We start from the raw sequence: 16,966 nt of genomic DNA, 5'->3' as shown, positions 1-16,966 counted from the left end.
TAGGGATTTTGAGCATCTTTCCATGTCTGTATTGGCAATCTGTATGTCTTCTTTGGAAAAATGTCTGTGCGTATCTTCTACATTTTTTGAAGGTTTCCATTAAAATAGTTTAAAATGGCGAGTTAATGTTTGACCCTTTCACGCTCTGTTCTGACTCTAGCTAGAGAATCAGCTTCCCAGTGGAACTAGGTGTGCCTGGTATACTTCTCAGTGTGGTCCTTGTTGTTCACTGCAGCTACATCTACGTGGACACTCAGCCGACTGTTGCTGAGTTTAATTGCCATGGTTCATTTGCAGACAAGTGAGATGAGAGGCAATCCACGGAGATGAGGACGGGCAGTCCTCAGCATGTTTCAAAACTGATACAACATTGGACTTTGGAATGAAAGTAGGGACAAGAGAGAAGCCTTAGGTATCAGGTGTCTGAAACGCCTTTTTATGTCCTCTTCCCCCTTTCATTTCTCTCTAAAGTAGATAATATGGGAACTAGAGGCTGACTCTGGGCCAAGATGACTCTCAGATGACTTTCTTTTCCCCTTAGCAGTACTGAGCGCATGCTTTGGCCTGTTGAGAGCCACTGCCCTCCGGTATGGACAAGGAGGTGATGCAGACCCCATCCTACTGAGAATTTCTTCCTTCCTTACTCTCCAGAGGTCTTTCCTAGGAATTAATGAAACCAGCCAAGCCAAGAAGAGGTCAAAAAAGTTATCAGCACTTAGCTTTTTTTTTTTTTTTTAAAGTAATCTCTACACCCAGCGTGGGGCTCGGACTCACAACCCCGAGCTCAAGAGCCACATGTTCTTCTAACGGAGCAGCCAGGCACCCCAGCACTTAGCTTTTGATATAGTAGAGTATGTATCTTATCAGTGATTCTTTCTTAAAACTTAAGTATTAAAATGTTGGTATCCTACTGTTCCAGTACAAGCCCTGGGACTGTGCTCTTTTGTATTTGATTAGTGTTTTACTGTCTTCTGTGTGAGAACACAGTTGTTTTTAGAAAGATAGGAAAGTAGGGATTGGTAGTGGGGATGGAGCCCTTGCCTTTTGTGGTACTATAGGCTTTTGTCCTCCCATGCAAGAATCTGGGGTGGGATTGATCTAGTCTAGAGGCTTCTGTGGATGAGATTAAGCCTGGAGTGTGGTGTGCCTTCATGTGCCACTGGTGTCTCAAAAGATCTTACCGACCCCCTCTGCCTGAGGCATCCTGCTAGATAGGTTCCTGCCATCCCAATATAGAACTGGATTTAAAAAAAAAAAAAATAGAACTGGATTTTACTAAAGAAGCAGTATTATTCGTGGTATTTAGATGTAGATGCGGGGCTGCTCAGTGATACTACATTCTAGGTAAGCATTACGGATTTAAGTGCGCTTTTGTGAGCTGCTAGCATGAGAAACTTATTGTATCTATAGAAAAATTCATTGTAAGTTCAATACTTAAGTTTATGGAACATGGCCAGTTTAAGACGTGAAGACTGTGTTTTGACTAGAGGAAAAAGTAATGTCTTGTTTGTTATCTTTAGGCTCCAGATCAGTTTGCTTTTAGTGATGGTCTCTGTTGACCTGGGACTGGATTCAGAACTTTTTTGACTTCAGTGAGAGACATAACCAAGGATAGAACTCTGGCAGATCCTGGAATCCTCTATCCTTGGATAGGGTTGCTGAAACCAACTTGTCTCCATCCCCAGCTGTGTGCCTAAGGAGCATCTCTGTCCTTGAAGTGACACTTTTGTGTTCCCTCTTAGATTCTTGATCCTGACATGAAACTAGCAAGTTTATTTTAACCCACTTTTATCTGTAGAGGTTAACTCTGTGTCCTGGACAGTAGAGCTTGTTTCTCAGTTCCAGAATGGGAAGTCAGGCCAACTCAAAAAGCCTGTGCCTCCTCAAAATCAGGACTTTTGAACTAGATGAGCTTCTTTCATCCATTCAGCCAGCATTTATGAAGGCTCTGCTGTTACCAAGCACAGTGTTTAGTACTGGAGACCCAGAGATGAAGATGACATAGAATCTACCCTCAAGAGGTACCTGGGTGGTGTGTTCGGTTGAGCATCCGACTCTTGGTTTTGGCTGAGGACATGATCTCAGGGTTGTGGGATTGAGCCCCGTGTTGGGCTCTGTGTTCAGTCGCATTCAGCTTGTCCCTCTCTCTCTGCTCCTTCCCCTGCTTGTGCACTCTCTCTCTCAAATTAATAAATAAAATCTTAAAAACAAACAAACAAACAAATCTACCCTCAAGGAAAATCATGGTCGAGGGAAAGAGGCACGCAAGTAAAAAATATGACAGTGCACTAAATTAAGTACCTCAGTAAAAATGCACAGGCTCCAGTACTATCACCGAGAAGAGGGTGATTGTCTTAGCTGAGAGAGCCCTTAGCCTTTCTTGAGTTTACTTGGCCCAAGCTGTGGGTATTCCACACCTCAAATCCTGGAAGAATGTCTCTGATTTTTACAGAACTGCTTAACAGGATCAGCAGAAAGAATGGTAGAAGGTAGTGAAGGTTAGGATTAGAAATCTCAGCAGAGTCAGCGGCAGTACAAGCCCTTGTTCCAGTTTGGAGAAGGGCTTTCTTTGCTTCAGGGAGTCCCAGCAGGTTCGGTAGTCATTAAACTCTCCTCTGATGCCTCCTGGTGTCATTTTCCCCTTTCTGTGCATCTTTGCAGTAGAACTGCTAGTCAAGCCTTTTTTGGCCCAGAACCTCTGAGCCAGAGTTTTCTTTAGAACAGGAGAGTCACACTTGCTAGGATTGCCAGAACCGTACCTAAGCACTGTTGAATCCTCAGCATGCACCAGATTTGTTCTTCCTATTTCATCTCGTCATGAACCGGGTCACAGACAAACTTCCTGGCGGAGCCCTACAAGCCACAAACTTGTAGGTCCCCATCCTGAAGGACACTCATTATTGCCTCTAGGGAATGAGATGGGGAAGGTCTCAGACAGTTAACTTATATTGATAGGAAAGAACAGTGAGGCCAAATCGATGCCCACAGGATCCAGTTCCAGAAGTAGGTATCTTCAGGGGTGGGAGGACAATGTGACAACTTCTTAGAAAAGAAGAACGAAGGAAGACCATTGTCCACGTATGTTGGGAGGACAGTACAGAGGCTTGATAGCCGGTTAGATTGCCTTTAGAGGAATAGACATTTTTTTAAACATTTTATTTATTTATTAGAGCAAGCACAAGCGGGGGGAGGGGCAGAGGGAGAAGAAGAAGCAGGCTCCCCGCTGAGCAGGGAGCCAGCCACAGAACTTGATCCCAGAACTCCGGGATCATGACCTGAGCCGAAGGCAGATGCTTAACTGACTGAGCCTCCCAGGCGCCCAGAGGAATAGATATTTTGATTCTAGCAATTACAACTGACACTTGAACAATGCAGGGTTAGGATCACCAACCCCCAGCACAAATCCGTGTATAACTTTTGACTGTCCTCCAGAACTTAACTACTAATAGCCTTCTGTTGAGGGCGCCTGGGTGGCTCAGTTGGTTAAGCGACTGCCTTCGGCTCAGGTCATGATCCTGGAGTCCCGGGATCGAGTCCCGCATCGGGCTCCCCGCTCAGCAGGGAGTCTGCTTCTCCCTCTGACCCTCTTCCCTCTCATGCTCTCTATCTCTCATTGGCTCTCAAATAAATAAATAAAATCTTTAAAAAAAAAGAATAGCCTTCTGTTGACCAGAAGCCTCACCAATAACATAAGCAGTTGATTAAAACATATTTTATATGTTCTATGTATTCTTACCATAAAATAAGCCAGAGAAGAGAAAGTGTTATTAAGAAAATCATAAGGAAAAGAAAATACATTGACAGTACTGGAGTGTATTTATAAAAAAAAAAAAAAAAATCTGTGTATAAGTGGATCCACAAAGTTCAAACCGTGTTCAGGGGTCAACTGTATTTTACTTTTTGATTGTTTTGAGGGATTTTAAGAGAAAAAATTTAAATAGGACCAAATTATAAACACCAGCTTTTATTCATTAAAGTGTGGCCATAAATTTATGTTTCTTTGATCTTGTAAAATATGAGTTTCCACCCAGCATTTTACCTGTTAAGATCTCAGATTCATTACCGAAAGTATCTTTTCTTTTGCCTTCCTTTCACATCAGGTTGGCCTGTTGGTTTATTGGAGCCATCTCAATCTTATGTTCAGTTGAAGATCCTTCTGGTTGTGATTATTTCTAGGTCAGAATACCACTGGATTTGCCAAGAACTAAGAAATCAGTAGTGCTTTTGTTTAAATTCTCTTAACAGGTACTTCTGAATGAGTTTTGGTATTGTCATTGTTTTAGACGGTTGTCGAAATAGCAGAGAGCTATGAGTTATTATTACTTGATAATTCCTGTTTGTTCGGTGCACTTGATGTTAGGCTGGGTTTAGGGTTCCTGAGGACCTTTAGGTCTTTGCTGTCTTCTATTCTTGTGGTTTTTATTTGCCACCTACATGACTCAGATTTTAGATTTCCTTTTCCCCTGCCTCCTCTTTGTTGGTTTGGTACTTTTAACTCTCAGTGTTCTCTGAGGTACTCACCTACATTTCTGCCGGCGTCCTCAAGGTCAGTCCGTCTGTCAACTCTGGTCATTCAACAGGGCCATTCTTTGTGATCTGACTGTATCTGGTTTCTTGGGTACATGAGTTTGGTATTGATTCTTCTTTTTTTATTCAAGAATAATTAACAATACAGTGCTACGTTAGTTTCAGGTGTACAATAAAGTGGTTCAGCAGTTCTGTACATTACTCAGTGTTCACCATGGTAAGTGTGCTCTTAATCTTCTTTGTCTGGTTCACCCCTCCCCCCAACCCATCCCCTCTAGCGACCCCTCTGTCCCCTGTTTTTAAGAGACTGTTTTTTTGTCTGTCTCTTTTTTCCTTGTTCGGTTGTTTAGTTTCTTAAATTCCACATACGATTGAAGTCATATGGTATTTGTCTTTCTCTTTTTGACTTCTTTCATTTAGCATAATATCCTCTAGGTCTATCATCTGTATTCTTGCAAGTGGCCAGATCTCATTCATTTTTATTGCTGAGTCATATTCATGTGTGTGTGTGTGTGTGTGTGTGTGTGTGTGTGTGTTTGTGTAGTATTGATTCTTGGCAGCCTTCTCTACACACCCATGCTGAGCAACCCCCAGCTTTCTCATGTCCCCTCTGTCTGCACTCAAAGAAATGTTATTCCTTTCACGGTCACTTCGTGTTCATTGGAAGGGGTCTTCACTGACTTGTCAGATTAACCTGGGCAGCTGGGAAGCTGACCTTTAGTTCCTCATCCTTTGCTCATTTATAGCACATGAGTCACTGTGCTGACCAAAGATCAGCTGTGATATATGTAGACCTGTTGGTGCCAGTCAAACGGGTATTGTAATTACCTGACTTAATAATATACAGATAAATGAGCAAAGAGAATTGTTCTTTGAAAACTAAGGTGAACACTTTGGAAAGGCTAGTTACATAAAAAAGTAAATGAAGTCGAATCAGGTTCTGGCAGAAACTGTAGAAGACTAGAGGTGGAGGCACCTAAAAATCTAGGAGTCCGTACTTAGTGCTCCACAGGGGGCTGAGTTCTCCCTGTGCTTAAAGAAACTGATGCATATGGGTGACTTTGATGTAGGAAAAGTGGGCATAGAATTCTGGTCAGCAGGAAAAATCTCATTGGCCCCAAGGTACAAGTTTGGTGGCTCTCAAAGTGTTGTTTATAGCAAGTGACTGGGGGCTTGGATGGGGAGGGGGGAATCACAGTAAAAGTCATGGTAACTGTATCTTTATCACATGAGTTCTTTTAAATGATACACATTATCATTTAGGTAGCTCTTAGGTACCGAGAGTGGGAGCATCGGGGTTCTTGTTCTCCCTCCTTCCTTCCCCGCCCTTGTCTTCCTAATTTCCGCTAGTTGTAGCTTTTCGACATTGTAAGGCACACAGCATTGGCCTCTCGTCGCCATGCCCCCCAACCCCCAGCCGTGGCCCTGCCTGTAAGCAGACCCTGTGCTCAGGGTCGACCTCTCTGCCCTCACCTCTTGGCTGGCAGAGGTGTTTCCGTTTGTAGATTTCTCCGGAAAGACTCATGGGGAACAGTGTTTCTGGATCAGCAGCCCCCTGGGTACAGCTCTTGGGTTTCGCTGCCTCTCTTTGGCAATTGTGTAGGTACTGCATCTTTTTCTGCTAGCACTGAATTTTACTGGGGGAATTTTCAAGAGTTTGCCCCTCTTTTACGTGATTTGATCCTTTTGCCTGGTTGCAGAAATCTTACCCTCAGGCTCTGTCTTGGCACTGACTGTTCTGGGCCAGTTTTTCCTGGGATATACAGTGTGTCCTTTAAGTATGTGGATATTTTTGTTTCAGAAACATCTCGAAGTAGATCTTCATGGAATGTTTATGAGCAACTCTGCCTGTTTGTTTGCTTCAATTACAGTTCTCCTTTATGCGCATGCTGCTGGCCTTGGCTGCCTTCTGTAACTCCTGTTCACTCTCAATTCTATTGAGAACGCCTTTCCCGTTTCATTGTATGTGGTTTTTTCCATGTCCCTCCGTTTTGTTCCTTACCATGCTTTCCACAGTGTCTCTTCTCCCTTTTGTTCTTTTCTGTTCTACCCTCATTTCGGTTCATTTTTTCCTTCCCCTTCTTCCCTGAGCTGTGCTAGTTGATGTCTTCTCTTCTCCCTGTCATCTCCCTACCCCTTCTTGTGAGCGCTTGCTCTTCTGCTCTGAGCTCTTTTTTTTTTTTTTTTTTTTTTTTTTTTGGTCAGAGAGAGAGCGAGAGAGAGGGAGCACAAGCAGGGGGAGCGGCAGGCAGAGGGAGAAGCAGACTCCCCGCTGAGCAGGGAGCCCAATGCGGGACCCGATCCCAGGACCCTGGGATCCTGACTTGAGCTGAAGGCAGACGCTTAACCGACTGAGCCACCCAGGTGTCCCTCTGCTCTGAGCTCTTGCTTCATGGTTTTCTTTTTTCACTTTTGCAAAAGATTTTATTGCTGTTCATCTGCTCTGTAGCAGCGTTTTCCAGTGTGTAGTCTTAGTCTGCCTTTTGGTTTTCCAGTTTCTTCCCTAATTTTTTTTTTTGTTGTTGTATCTCTGTATATATCCTGTGCAGATTTCTTATAACTCCTCTTTAAATAGGTGAGTTTTTCAGGGACTAGCTCTTGCAGGATGCCTGTATAGAAGAGGTACCGAGTCTGCGTTCCATGCTCGCTGCAGCCATTCTCATGATTTAAGGTTCTGGGTGAGTTCATTTACCCTTTCTCTCTCTCCAGCCAGCAGAGATAGGCATCTGTGAGCTTTTCCACGATGCAGATGCTGCCACAGAGTTTAACTCTGTGAGGCAAATATAGCTGGTTTGTGTGGTTTCCTAGCTCCAGGTCCATGGACGTTTCTGCCTCTCAAAACCAGGAATCTGTTTGGTCCCAGAGAGCGTGTCCTTTACCTACAGGAAGTCTGTCTGGACATCTCTTTCTCTCCAGCTCCTGTGTCTCCTCTCCATAGGATCCGTTCTTCTTTTCTTTCTCTAAAGGAAAGGAACCTTGTTTGAGCTCCCTGCCTTTGACAGCTTTTCTAGCTGTTTTAGAGTCTGGGATTTTGGTTGTCTTCCAGTTTTGTTGAAAATGGAGTTTGCATTTTTATTTATTTCTCCTTTTTGCACTTGGAATACATCTTGAATAGCATTTTAAAATTATGATTTCATGATGCAGTGTTCAAATCAGAAATCTTAACTGACATTTTCTGTTAACCAGTGGCTGGTCCCCATGATATTCTGTATTAGGTTTTCTGCTACACCTTCTCCATCCAGCCTCCACCACCACACTGCCTTCCACCTTTCTAAGCACCTAAAGCCCCAGGAATATGCTACTCAGACTTACAAAAAGCCTTTTCATTCAGTCAGTATGCCTCCTCCTCACTGGGCAGTATGCTAGGCCTTGGGGATAGAGCATGGAAGAATTCATACAAGATCTCTGACATACCAAAGGCAAGTCTCAAAATGATTCTGTTTGGACTAGGGGTAAGGGGTGGACAGGGCAGAAGACACAGTTTGGGATTTTGAGGCATCATGGGGGAAAGGGTGCAGAACATGAGCTCCGGAGTCAGACAGACCCAGCCCCATTACTCTGTCCTCCTTCTGATACGTGTGACAGCGGAATAGCTGATTGACGTTTCCATATTTCACTTCCTCATAGATAAAGTGAAGGTCATATTACCTACCTCACATGGATCGTAAAATTAAAATAAGTTACATATGAAGTGCTCATCGTGTAGTAGATGCTCAACAAGTACTACTTCCCCATGAAGAAGGGGCTCATTAAACAAAAGGAATAAAATACTAGGAGTACTGGTAAATTTTATGTTACGTAAAATTTTCCATCTTCATTTTGAAGTGTACAGTTGAGTAGTGTTAAGCACATTCACGTGGTTGTGTGACCCTTCTCCAGAATTCTTCATCTTGCCCAACTGAAACTCTGTTCCCATTAAACAAGTCCCCATCCCCTCCCACCTCAGCCCAGCAACTACCGTTCTACTTTATGCCTTTGGTTTTGACTAACTAGGTACCTCACATAAGGAGGTCATGCCGGATCTGTCCTTCTGTCTCTGGCTTATTTCACTTAGTGTAATGTCTTCAGGGTTCGTCCATGCTGTAGCAGGTGTTCGAGTTTTCTCCTTTTTTAAGACCGAATAATATTCCTTTGTATGCGTATGTCACATTCATCCTTTCATCCATCGATGGACACTTGGGTTGCTCCTGCCTTTTGGTTATTCTGTGGATAATGCTGCTGTGATGATACATGTACAAGTATCTTTTGGAAACTTTTGTTTTAATTCCTCTGAGTAGATGCCCAGTGGCAGAATTGTTTGATTATATGGCTATTCTATTTTTTAAAAAATTTTTGAGAAACAACCATCCTGTGTTCAGAGGCTGATTTCTTGATGGGGAAGTATAAACGGTATAGTTCCCCAACAAATAATTTTAAGATCAGTCTTGTTTAACATTTTGTTAATTATCTAGATACGAGCGTTTTGCCATCAAATCTCCATTTGCATTTAAGTAAAGAAATAAATCCTATTGTATAAAATTTAAGAATGCCGCCTGAGTGTGTCTTTGTGGACAGAAAAGTGATTTGTAAAGCTCAATGTAGGCAAATATACTTTGTGTTTACCCATAGGCTTTTTTAAGATTTTATTTATCTATTTAGAGAGAGAGCACGCAGTGGGGAGGGGCAGAGGGAGAGAGAGAATCTCAAGCAGACTCCCTGCTGAGCAGCTGAGCACGGAGCCCGACGAGGGTCTGGATCTCACCACCCTGAGATCATGACATGAGCCGAAATCAAGAGTCAGAGGTTAGCCGACTGAGCCACCCAGGCGCTCCAGAACATACGCTTTTATTACACTTCCTCCCTGAGGCCAGAAGATGTACCCTGGTTATATCAGTTAGTGCATTCCCTCCACTTAACTATGGGCAAAATACGGAGAACTGATGTGCCAGAGAGCTTCATGTGTCAAAAATGCACACGCACAAGCACACAGACACACGGACACATCATTTGTCTTGACTCTTTGTTGCCTACAGAGTAAATTGACCCTCAAAGCCTCCATGGTCCAGTCTAGACGCTAGATCAGTATGTCTCAACTGGGGGCGATTTCGCCAGGAGACATTTGACCATGTCTGGAAGCATTTTTGGTTGTCACAGCTGGAGGGGTGCTACTGGAATCTGGTGAGCAGAGCCCAGGGGTGCTTCCGAACATGCTACAATGCACAGGACAGCCCCCCTCCCCAATAGAAAATTATCCAGCTCCTAATGGCAGTAGTGCCCAGACCTTAGGCCCAAACTACCTTGTCAGCATTGTCTCTAGCCTCTTCGTAAATCTGCCATTCCAGCCAGATCCTGGTGCTCCTCATACCCAACACCAGCCGAATTGCTTCCTCCAGTGCCTTTCACCTCGTGTCCTTCTCCGATGTGAGAGCCCAGCTCAGTCCTCCCACCGTCTCCGTGAACCTCTCTGGTCTCTCTAAGCCACTGCCCTCTTCCTCCTCAGACTGCTAATTGGGCACTTAATTAACAATAGAAGGTGGTACCTGTGATCTTCCCAGCATGACTGAAAGCACCTTGAAGGCCATGTTGATATGATTTGATTTGAAAGAGGAAGCCCCACTCCCCCTTAAGGACCCCAGCAGGCACCTCTTACCTGACCCTCTGGGGGTTTCCATGGCAGCCCTCCCGCTACCGTGGGCCACAGCAATTGAGTCAGCACCATGGCTCAGTGGGCACAGCAGTTGAGCACACCGAGAGTCACCTTTGTTGGGGAGTCCTGGCTAGATGGACCCCGAGCTCAGGTGTGAGCCTGGTACCCAGGCGAGTATTCATGCTGAGCCTGGTTTCTTACCGGAGCTCTAAGAAAGGGATGGGGACAAGTACAAAGAAAGGTGCCCATTTTGCCGCCAGCAGAGCCCAGGCAGAAGGGTCTATCTTAGGAAGCCTGGGAGACATCCCACTGGGCAGGGCTTGCTCGGCCACAGCTGGATGGACGGAATGCATCCGTGATGATCGTGATGATGGTACTGGTAATGACAGCCATCCTGATGCATTCAGAACCTGTTGTGGGGCAGACGCCAGGCCAGGTGTTTGATACAGGTTATCGCACTCAGTCCTCACCATGGTTCTGGAAGGAAGCTGGAGGACTGAAAGGATAATTTGCCCAAGATCACCCAGCTAACAGAGAGCAGAGCCAAAATTTTAAACAAGGTCCGTCTGACTTCAGAGCCTGTGCTCTCAGCCACCACCTCCCTGCCTTGAGTGTGGCCAGGCAGTTCCGCAGGTAAGAATGAGCTATCACTGCTCATGGAAGAGATTCATGCTAGGGAATGCCAGGGCGTGGGGGCCATCCGTGTGGGCTCGCTTGAGAGGTGGATGACCCAGGCGCTCAAGTGTCTGTTGGGAATCAGGAGCTGGTGTGTCAGGTCCGACTGCTGGGCTGGTGCCGGAAAGGCCCAGGAGGTCTGCGTTCGGGCCACACCCCAGCTACCACAGGGTGCTCTAACCCTTCTTATTTTTGCTTCCCCTCTAGGTGCACTACATCCTTCAGGAGGTGGTGATGGGTGGGATGGTGTTGGAAACCAACATGAATGAAATCGTGGCTCAGATTGAAGCTCAAAACAGGCTGGAGAAATCCGAGGTGAGTGCACTGCTGTGCTCTTGCCCCGGCTGGTTCCAAGAGCCTGGGGCAGAAGGAGGAATGGACACATGTGTTGGTTTGTGTTGCTGGGAAACCTTAGGGATGTTTATGTTCCTCTTTCTTCCTTGAGTCCTTCAAAACCAATTGACTTGAAGGCCAGTGCTGAAAATTAAACTTGTAAGAATTAAGGTTAAAAGTGTGAATGGAAAAGTCAGATGGCACAGGAAGACAAACAGCTCCGGGCTTGGGGGATTATGGCCCATGTTTGTGGTTTGTCATTCCTCCTTTCAAAGCTACACGTTCCCTGGAGGGAGACAGAATGCCCTTCTCTGGTCCCAGCGTGGTTTCCCAGTGCTATGGCAGTCTGATCTCCCAGCGGCCATGTCTCATGGTGTCTTTCAGAACCTCGGAGTTGCCAGTTGCCGTATTTCCAGTTAGCCTTCTACTCAGCTGCAGTAGGGTATGGGCTGGGTTTGCAAGTAACATACCCCAGCCCACCCCCACATAGTGCTCACAGTCAGGGCACTTGGCTGGCTCAGTCGGTGGAGTGTGTGACTCCTGATCTTGGGGTTGTGAGTTCAAGCCCCACGTTGGGCATAGAAATTACTTAAAAAAAAAATAAAATAAATGCTCACAGTTATTTCTGTCCTACCCCTCTGAGGTCTGTCACCTCCATCAGCCTTCCTGGAGAGTTGAGGCTACAGGTATACACCGTCACACGTGGCGGAAATAGCAGAATAAATTACCTCTTTAATGAGCTGAGCATCTTCAAGAGCTTCATTGCTTCTTGTAACAGAACTTGATCTTGCAAAACCAGGAATTCCTCTCTCTGTGAGGTCTGGCGGTCCTGCTGAAGCAGCTTTTCCAGACCACAGCTAGAGTGGCACGACAGTTCTTTGAGGGAGGCAGGCCGCGAAGCTTCCAGGAATAGTAAGTGAGTCAGAGGCAAGGGGTTTGGAAAGCAGAAGAATGGAGACGTGCTGGGCGAGAGTGGAACTGGAGTCGGTCTCCTGAAAGCATTGGTAAGGAGGAAATGGTTCTGAGAGTCTTGTCGGCTTCTCCCCTTCTCTGCACACTGCGGGTGAGCCAGAGGAGCACCGACTGTGGCCGCCTTCCTCTGTGTTTGTTACCAGCCCTTCCGTGGCCGTGGGTACATCAGACCCATGTCCTTCCTCCCATCTTGCTGCCACGTGACATTTCCAAAGCCAGCTCTTTCCCATCTCACGGTGTTCGTTGGCAAGCAGTTGCCCTAAGCTCTGACTTTCCTTTTCCTTATAAGAGTTTCCCTGTGATTGCACTTGTCTCTAAGAGTCAGCCTCTTCAGGAAAGGGTTTTGTTTGGAGCCTGAAAAGGGCCCCCAATACTTTGACTCGGTTGAACCATCTCAGGTTATTGCAGCAAAGCACCTGCAGGTGTGCCAGGCACTATTATGTGCTGCGGCTACAACACTGCATAAGCCACAACCCCTTTGGGAGCACAGAGTGCAGGTCCCTACCCCATGGCTCCCGTCAACCTCAAGATCGTCGTGTTGGCTACCTTTGAGGAATACGGACGAAAAAGCAAAACACGCATTGTGTGTGTTCAGCGTGGACGCTTTCCAGGTCTCCGTCACTTGTGTTTCTAAGCATTAGAGAGATGACACTGAGCATGTGTCTCATGCCCCTTCCCCTTTCTCCTCAGGGTGGCCTTTCAGCAGCCCCTGCCCGGGCCGTGTCTGCTGTGAAAAACATCAATCTGCCGGAGATTCCTCGGAACATCAACATTGGTGATCTCAACATCAAAGTCCCTAACCTGTCCCAGTTTGTCTGAGGGCCCATGGCTACTGAACTGCAGTCCTTGAAGCAAGCCAAGCCGGTCCTGCCACAGAGCCCACTCTGAGCCTTAGAAGGGTCAGGCCCCGGGCCCTGCCCCCTGCTGCCGTGGAGTTGGGGGTGGGGAGGCGTCCCAGGTTCACGGCTAGCGTGGGCTTGGTTCTCACATATGCCGCCTGCCGGCTTCTGATACATGTGGCCACTGCAGATGTTGGGGGGGGGGTCCCCGGCTTCCTCCGTGGGGGTCCACGTGCCCGAGCCACTCGTACCTTTACTTCCCGCATGTAGCCACTCCCAGGGACTGGGCACTGTCTGGGGACCCACCTGCTTCCTAGAACCCACCACTAGGACATTCTCTGCCTAGAGTCTTCATCCTTAGCACCGCCATGCTTCTGAGGTCCTATAGCATTCACTCTTGCTGACGAGGTGCCATAGCTAGAACAGGGCTGACCCTTCAGATTAGGGTATGTGGTGAATGGCAAACAAGGGCAGAGTTTGATGAGAACCAGAATTGCCTCCTGCCTCTACTAGGGTTGTCATGCCCAGAGTCCTTTCGTCTAGGCAAGTTTTCTGGTTCCCACCACCTACGGAATATGTTTCCCTCACTGCCACAGTCCTAGCTCTGTTTGCACGGGACTTGATCCAGATCATGACCCTGATACATGCTGGTAGGGAGAGCACCCTCTTCCCCACGGCTGTTTCTCCAGCTCAGCCACAAGGTCCCTCATCAAAGGGGAGAAGCCCTGCATCTGTGGAAGGCAAAGCTGACAACATGTGGACTATCTCAGAATTATGACTCTTTCCAGGTTTAAATACATTCTTCTCATGAGGAGCAGATGGGTCAGTTGCTGTGTTATAAATGATGAATTTTCTCCATACAGGAAAGCCACTGCTGTCTACACCCGCTTGTGGAGCAGGAGAGCCTGAGCTGGGATCACTTGTTCTAGAACTGGCACTGGGAAGGTTGGGGACACGGGAAGCGGGCTGGCCAAGACCGGTGGCAGCGCGTCTTCTCCCTAGTGTGGGAGGAGTCCTTCCCTGAGCTCTGCTTATGGGCCCACGCTGTTCCCCACCAGGTGACTGGCTTTGGAAAGCTGTGAATTTTTACATGTGATGAGAATCTTTCTTTCTGTGGTTAACTTAGAGCTCAGACTTTCTGTGGTTAACTTAGGCGCCTTAGAGTAGTGCCTCTTCCTGCACTGCCTCGGGGGCCAGGTCTCAGGACCTTAGGGAGCTCACTGCATCATCACGGCAAAGTCTCCCAGCTTGAGGGTTTCTCGTGCTTGCTGGCCGGGGGCCCAGACTATTCGCCCAAGCGTGCTCCTGCTGCAGAGCCTGGCTGAGATGGCACCCACGGGACTGCCGTGCTTCTGTGCTTGGTGCTCAGTGCTCCCCGCTGCCTCTTGTCCTCACCTCTTCCAGGCCCTCCCTGACAGCGCCGGAGGCGAGTGTGCTGATCAGAAGGTAGGCCCTCTTCCGCTGGAAGAGAGACGTGGAGGTCACTCTCTCTGATGGCACCGCGGATAGCATCCTTTGAAGGGTTGAATTTTTTTTTAACGGACATTTCAGGGCATTCACATCCCTCTCGCACATTTGCTAAATGTGGACTAAGAAAGAGGGAAGAAGACTGATGTTTACTTTGCCCGGACTGGAAGGCAGTGTGAGCAGGATCCTTCCACAGCCCTTATAACAGACATGATTGTCTTCATTTTGCAGGTGAAGAAAGTAAGACTCAGAGAGGTTGAGTAACCTGCTTTTGGTTACACAGGGCTAAGAATTGAGACTCTGCTTGCCTAAATCCAAAGTCCATTTGCTTTCACTGCTCAATCGCTTCTCCCAATTTTATCCTCTTTGTTATAGATAAGGAAACCGAGTCCGAGGGAGGTTAGTAGCTTCTTACAAACCCTGATAAAACCGAGCTGGTTTGCTCACGAGACCAGTGATGGTGTCGGAGAGGGCGAGAGCCGGAGGCCCCCTGTGCTGGACTGATGAGGGGACAGCAGCCCAGAGTGTTAGGTGTCGTGTTGAGAGTCACAAAGCTAGAGCCTAGTCACTTTTCTTGAGTTTATTTCTTTGTTTTGTGGTTTCGTGTATTACTTCAGGACAGCTGGGTGCCCTGCATTGTCCGGGACAACCTTCCAGTGTTCTTAGCTGCCAGAGACTGTTGCTTTCTGCTCTGTTGCCACAAACCACTGACTGGTCCCGTAGACCCCCAGCAAGTCAGCATCCCAATCACATCCCTCAAACTGCCTCTAATAGTGGCCTAAAACTTCAGCCTGCTTTGCTTTTTTTTTTTTTTTTTTAAGATTTTATTTCTTTATTCATGAGAGACAGAGAGAGAGAGAGAGGCAGAGGGAGAAGCAGGCTCCCAAGGAGCAGGGAGCCCGATGCGGGACTTGATCCCAGGACCCTGGGACCATGACCTGAGCCGAAGGCAGACGCTCAACGACTGAGCCACCCAGGCGCCCCCAGCCTGCTTTTTTATTTGGAAAACTCCCATCTCTTTGGACAAACCACAATAATTGTTCATTAACTACTTGAGGTTGCCTACAAATCCAGCTAGATCTCTTGTCTGCTACCAGCAAAACCATAAACTTTTCTTTTTTAACTGAAAGGAAATTGTATGCCTTTTTTGAAGAAGGATACAGATTCTGCTGCTTGAGAGATGTCAGTTATGAAAATAGGGACTGGGCCTACATTTGGGAGTCCCTGGCTCTGGACGGTTTACACTGAGGGTTTCCTGAAATGGGACAGAATATTGGGTTTCCTGTCCTCACTGCCCCTAATTAAAATCTGAAATTCTTCTGTTAGGCTGTTTCTAAGTGCCTGGTGCATGTCAGGCTCAGCTTCCTGATCTTGTCTCTGCTGAGGACCTTTGAGTGCCCACACTGAGTGACTGGCAGTCTGAATTTTTAGTGACTGGAGTTGGTGACTGCGTTATGTGGAATATTTAAAGGACAAGAGCCCATTTCCCACCGCTAGCAGCCCCCATCATGCCCTCTGGCCGTACTCTAAACAGCCTTAGTTCAAGCTGCTGTAACAAAAAGACCTTAGACTGGGTGGTTGAACAAACATTCCTCACAGTTCTGCAGTCTGATCAAGATCAGGATGCCAGCAGATTTGATGTCTAGTGAGAACCTGCTTCCTGTTTTTGTAGACTGCCGTCTTCTTGCTACGTCGTCACGTGGCTGAGACAGTTCTGGGTTCTTCATCCCCTTATAAGGGCGCCAGTCCCATTATGGGACTCCACCCCCATGACCTCATCCAAATCTAATGACCTACCAAAGGCCCCCCTCCAAATACCATCACATTGGGGATTATACTTCAATATCAGAATCTGGGGGACACAGACGTTCACCCATACAGGGCACCTAATTCCTTACCTTTCCTCTTGGCCTGGTCATAGCCCTGTGCTTGTTACATTGAGGACTAAGTTGGGATATCTTGAGTCTTCTCAAGTCCCTGTTATTCAGGCCTCTGCCATTTACAGAGCCAGCCCTTCCCTCCCCACACCCACCTCCATGGAGCCACCCTAGCAAAGTGCTCTCTGGCCCCAGCTCCACCAGAAAGCCAGGGGAGCATGCCAGCTAAATCCTGGCTTGTGGATCAGCCTTCCGGCTCCTCCAAGATTGATTTATTTACTTTAGAGAGAGAGAGCACAAGCAGGGGGAGGGCTGGGGGGTGGGAAGAGAGAGAGAAGCAAACTCCCTGCCCAGTGGGGAGCCCAACTCGAGGCTTGAGATCACGACCCAAGCCGAAACCAAGAGTCTGACCCTCAACTGATTGATCCACCCAGGCACCCGTGGACCGGTCTCAGAGGGGGTTTCCTCGGTATAGCCATTTGTCTGTGGCTCTCCAAATAGGCTGCATCAGTGGTGCCTGAAGATAAAGCTGGGAGTGAATGTGATAGCCAGGATGGAGGGCCACTTAAGTATGAGAGCGACCCAGAGGTGTTGTCAGCTCCCAGCGAGCACCCTGCTCTTTGGCTTCCCACGCCTTCTGCCCTGCCTCC

The 16,966-nt window shown here is 47.2% G+C and overlaps 1 protein-coding gene across 6 annotated transcripts in view; it reads left to right on the top strand.

Annotated features, from left to right (window-relative positions):
• LOC113908793 (AP-3 complex subunit sigma-2) overlaps positions 1-13,786 on the top strand; it is a 54,032-nt gene extending 40,246 nt beyond the window's left edge. For 4 of the 6 annotated variants that reach the window (XM_027569241.1, XM_027569240.1, XM_027569236.1 and 1 more), the window contains 2 exons: positions 11,036-11,143; positions 12,824-12,960. In XM_027569241.1, coding sequence (XP_027425042.1) covers positions 11,036-11,143; positions 12,824-12,952 — 237 coding nt within the window. In that variant the 3' untranslated portion in view covers positions 12,953-12,960. Of the gene's footprint in view, positions 1-11,035; positions 11,144-12,823 lie in introns of all 6 variants that reach the window. The other 2 variants (XM_027569235.2, XM_027569238.1) reach the window with 2 other exon arrangements.
• The last annotated feature ends 3,180 nt before the right edge of the window (positions 13,787-16,966 follow it).

Source organism: Zalophus californianus, chromosome 6 (assembly GCF_009762305.2).
Source record: "Zalophus californianus isolate mZalCal1 chromosome 6, mZalCal1.pri.v2, whole genome shotgun sequence".
In the NCBI taxonomy this organism is placed as follows: domain Eukaryota; kingdom Metazoa; phylum Chordata; class Mammalia; order Carnivora; family Otariidae; genus Zalophus; species Zalophus californianus.
The sequence above is the reverse complement of the archived record's forward strand: the minus strand, read 5'-3'. Positions and strand labels throughout refer to the sequence as shown.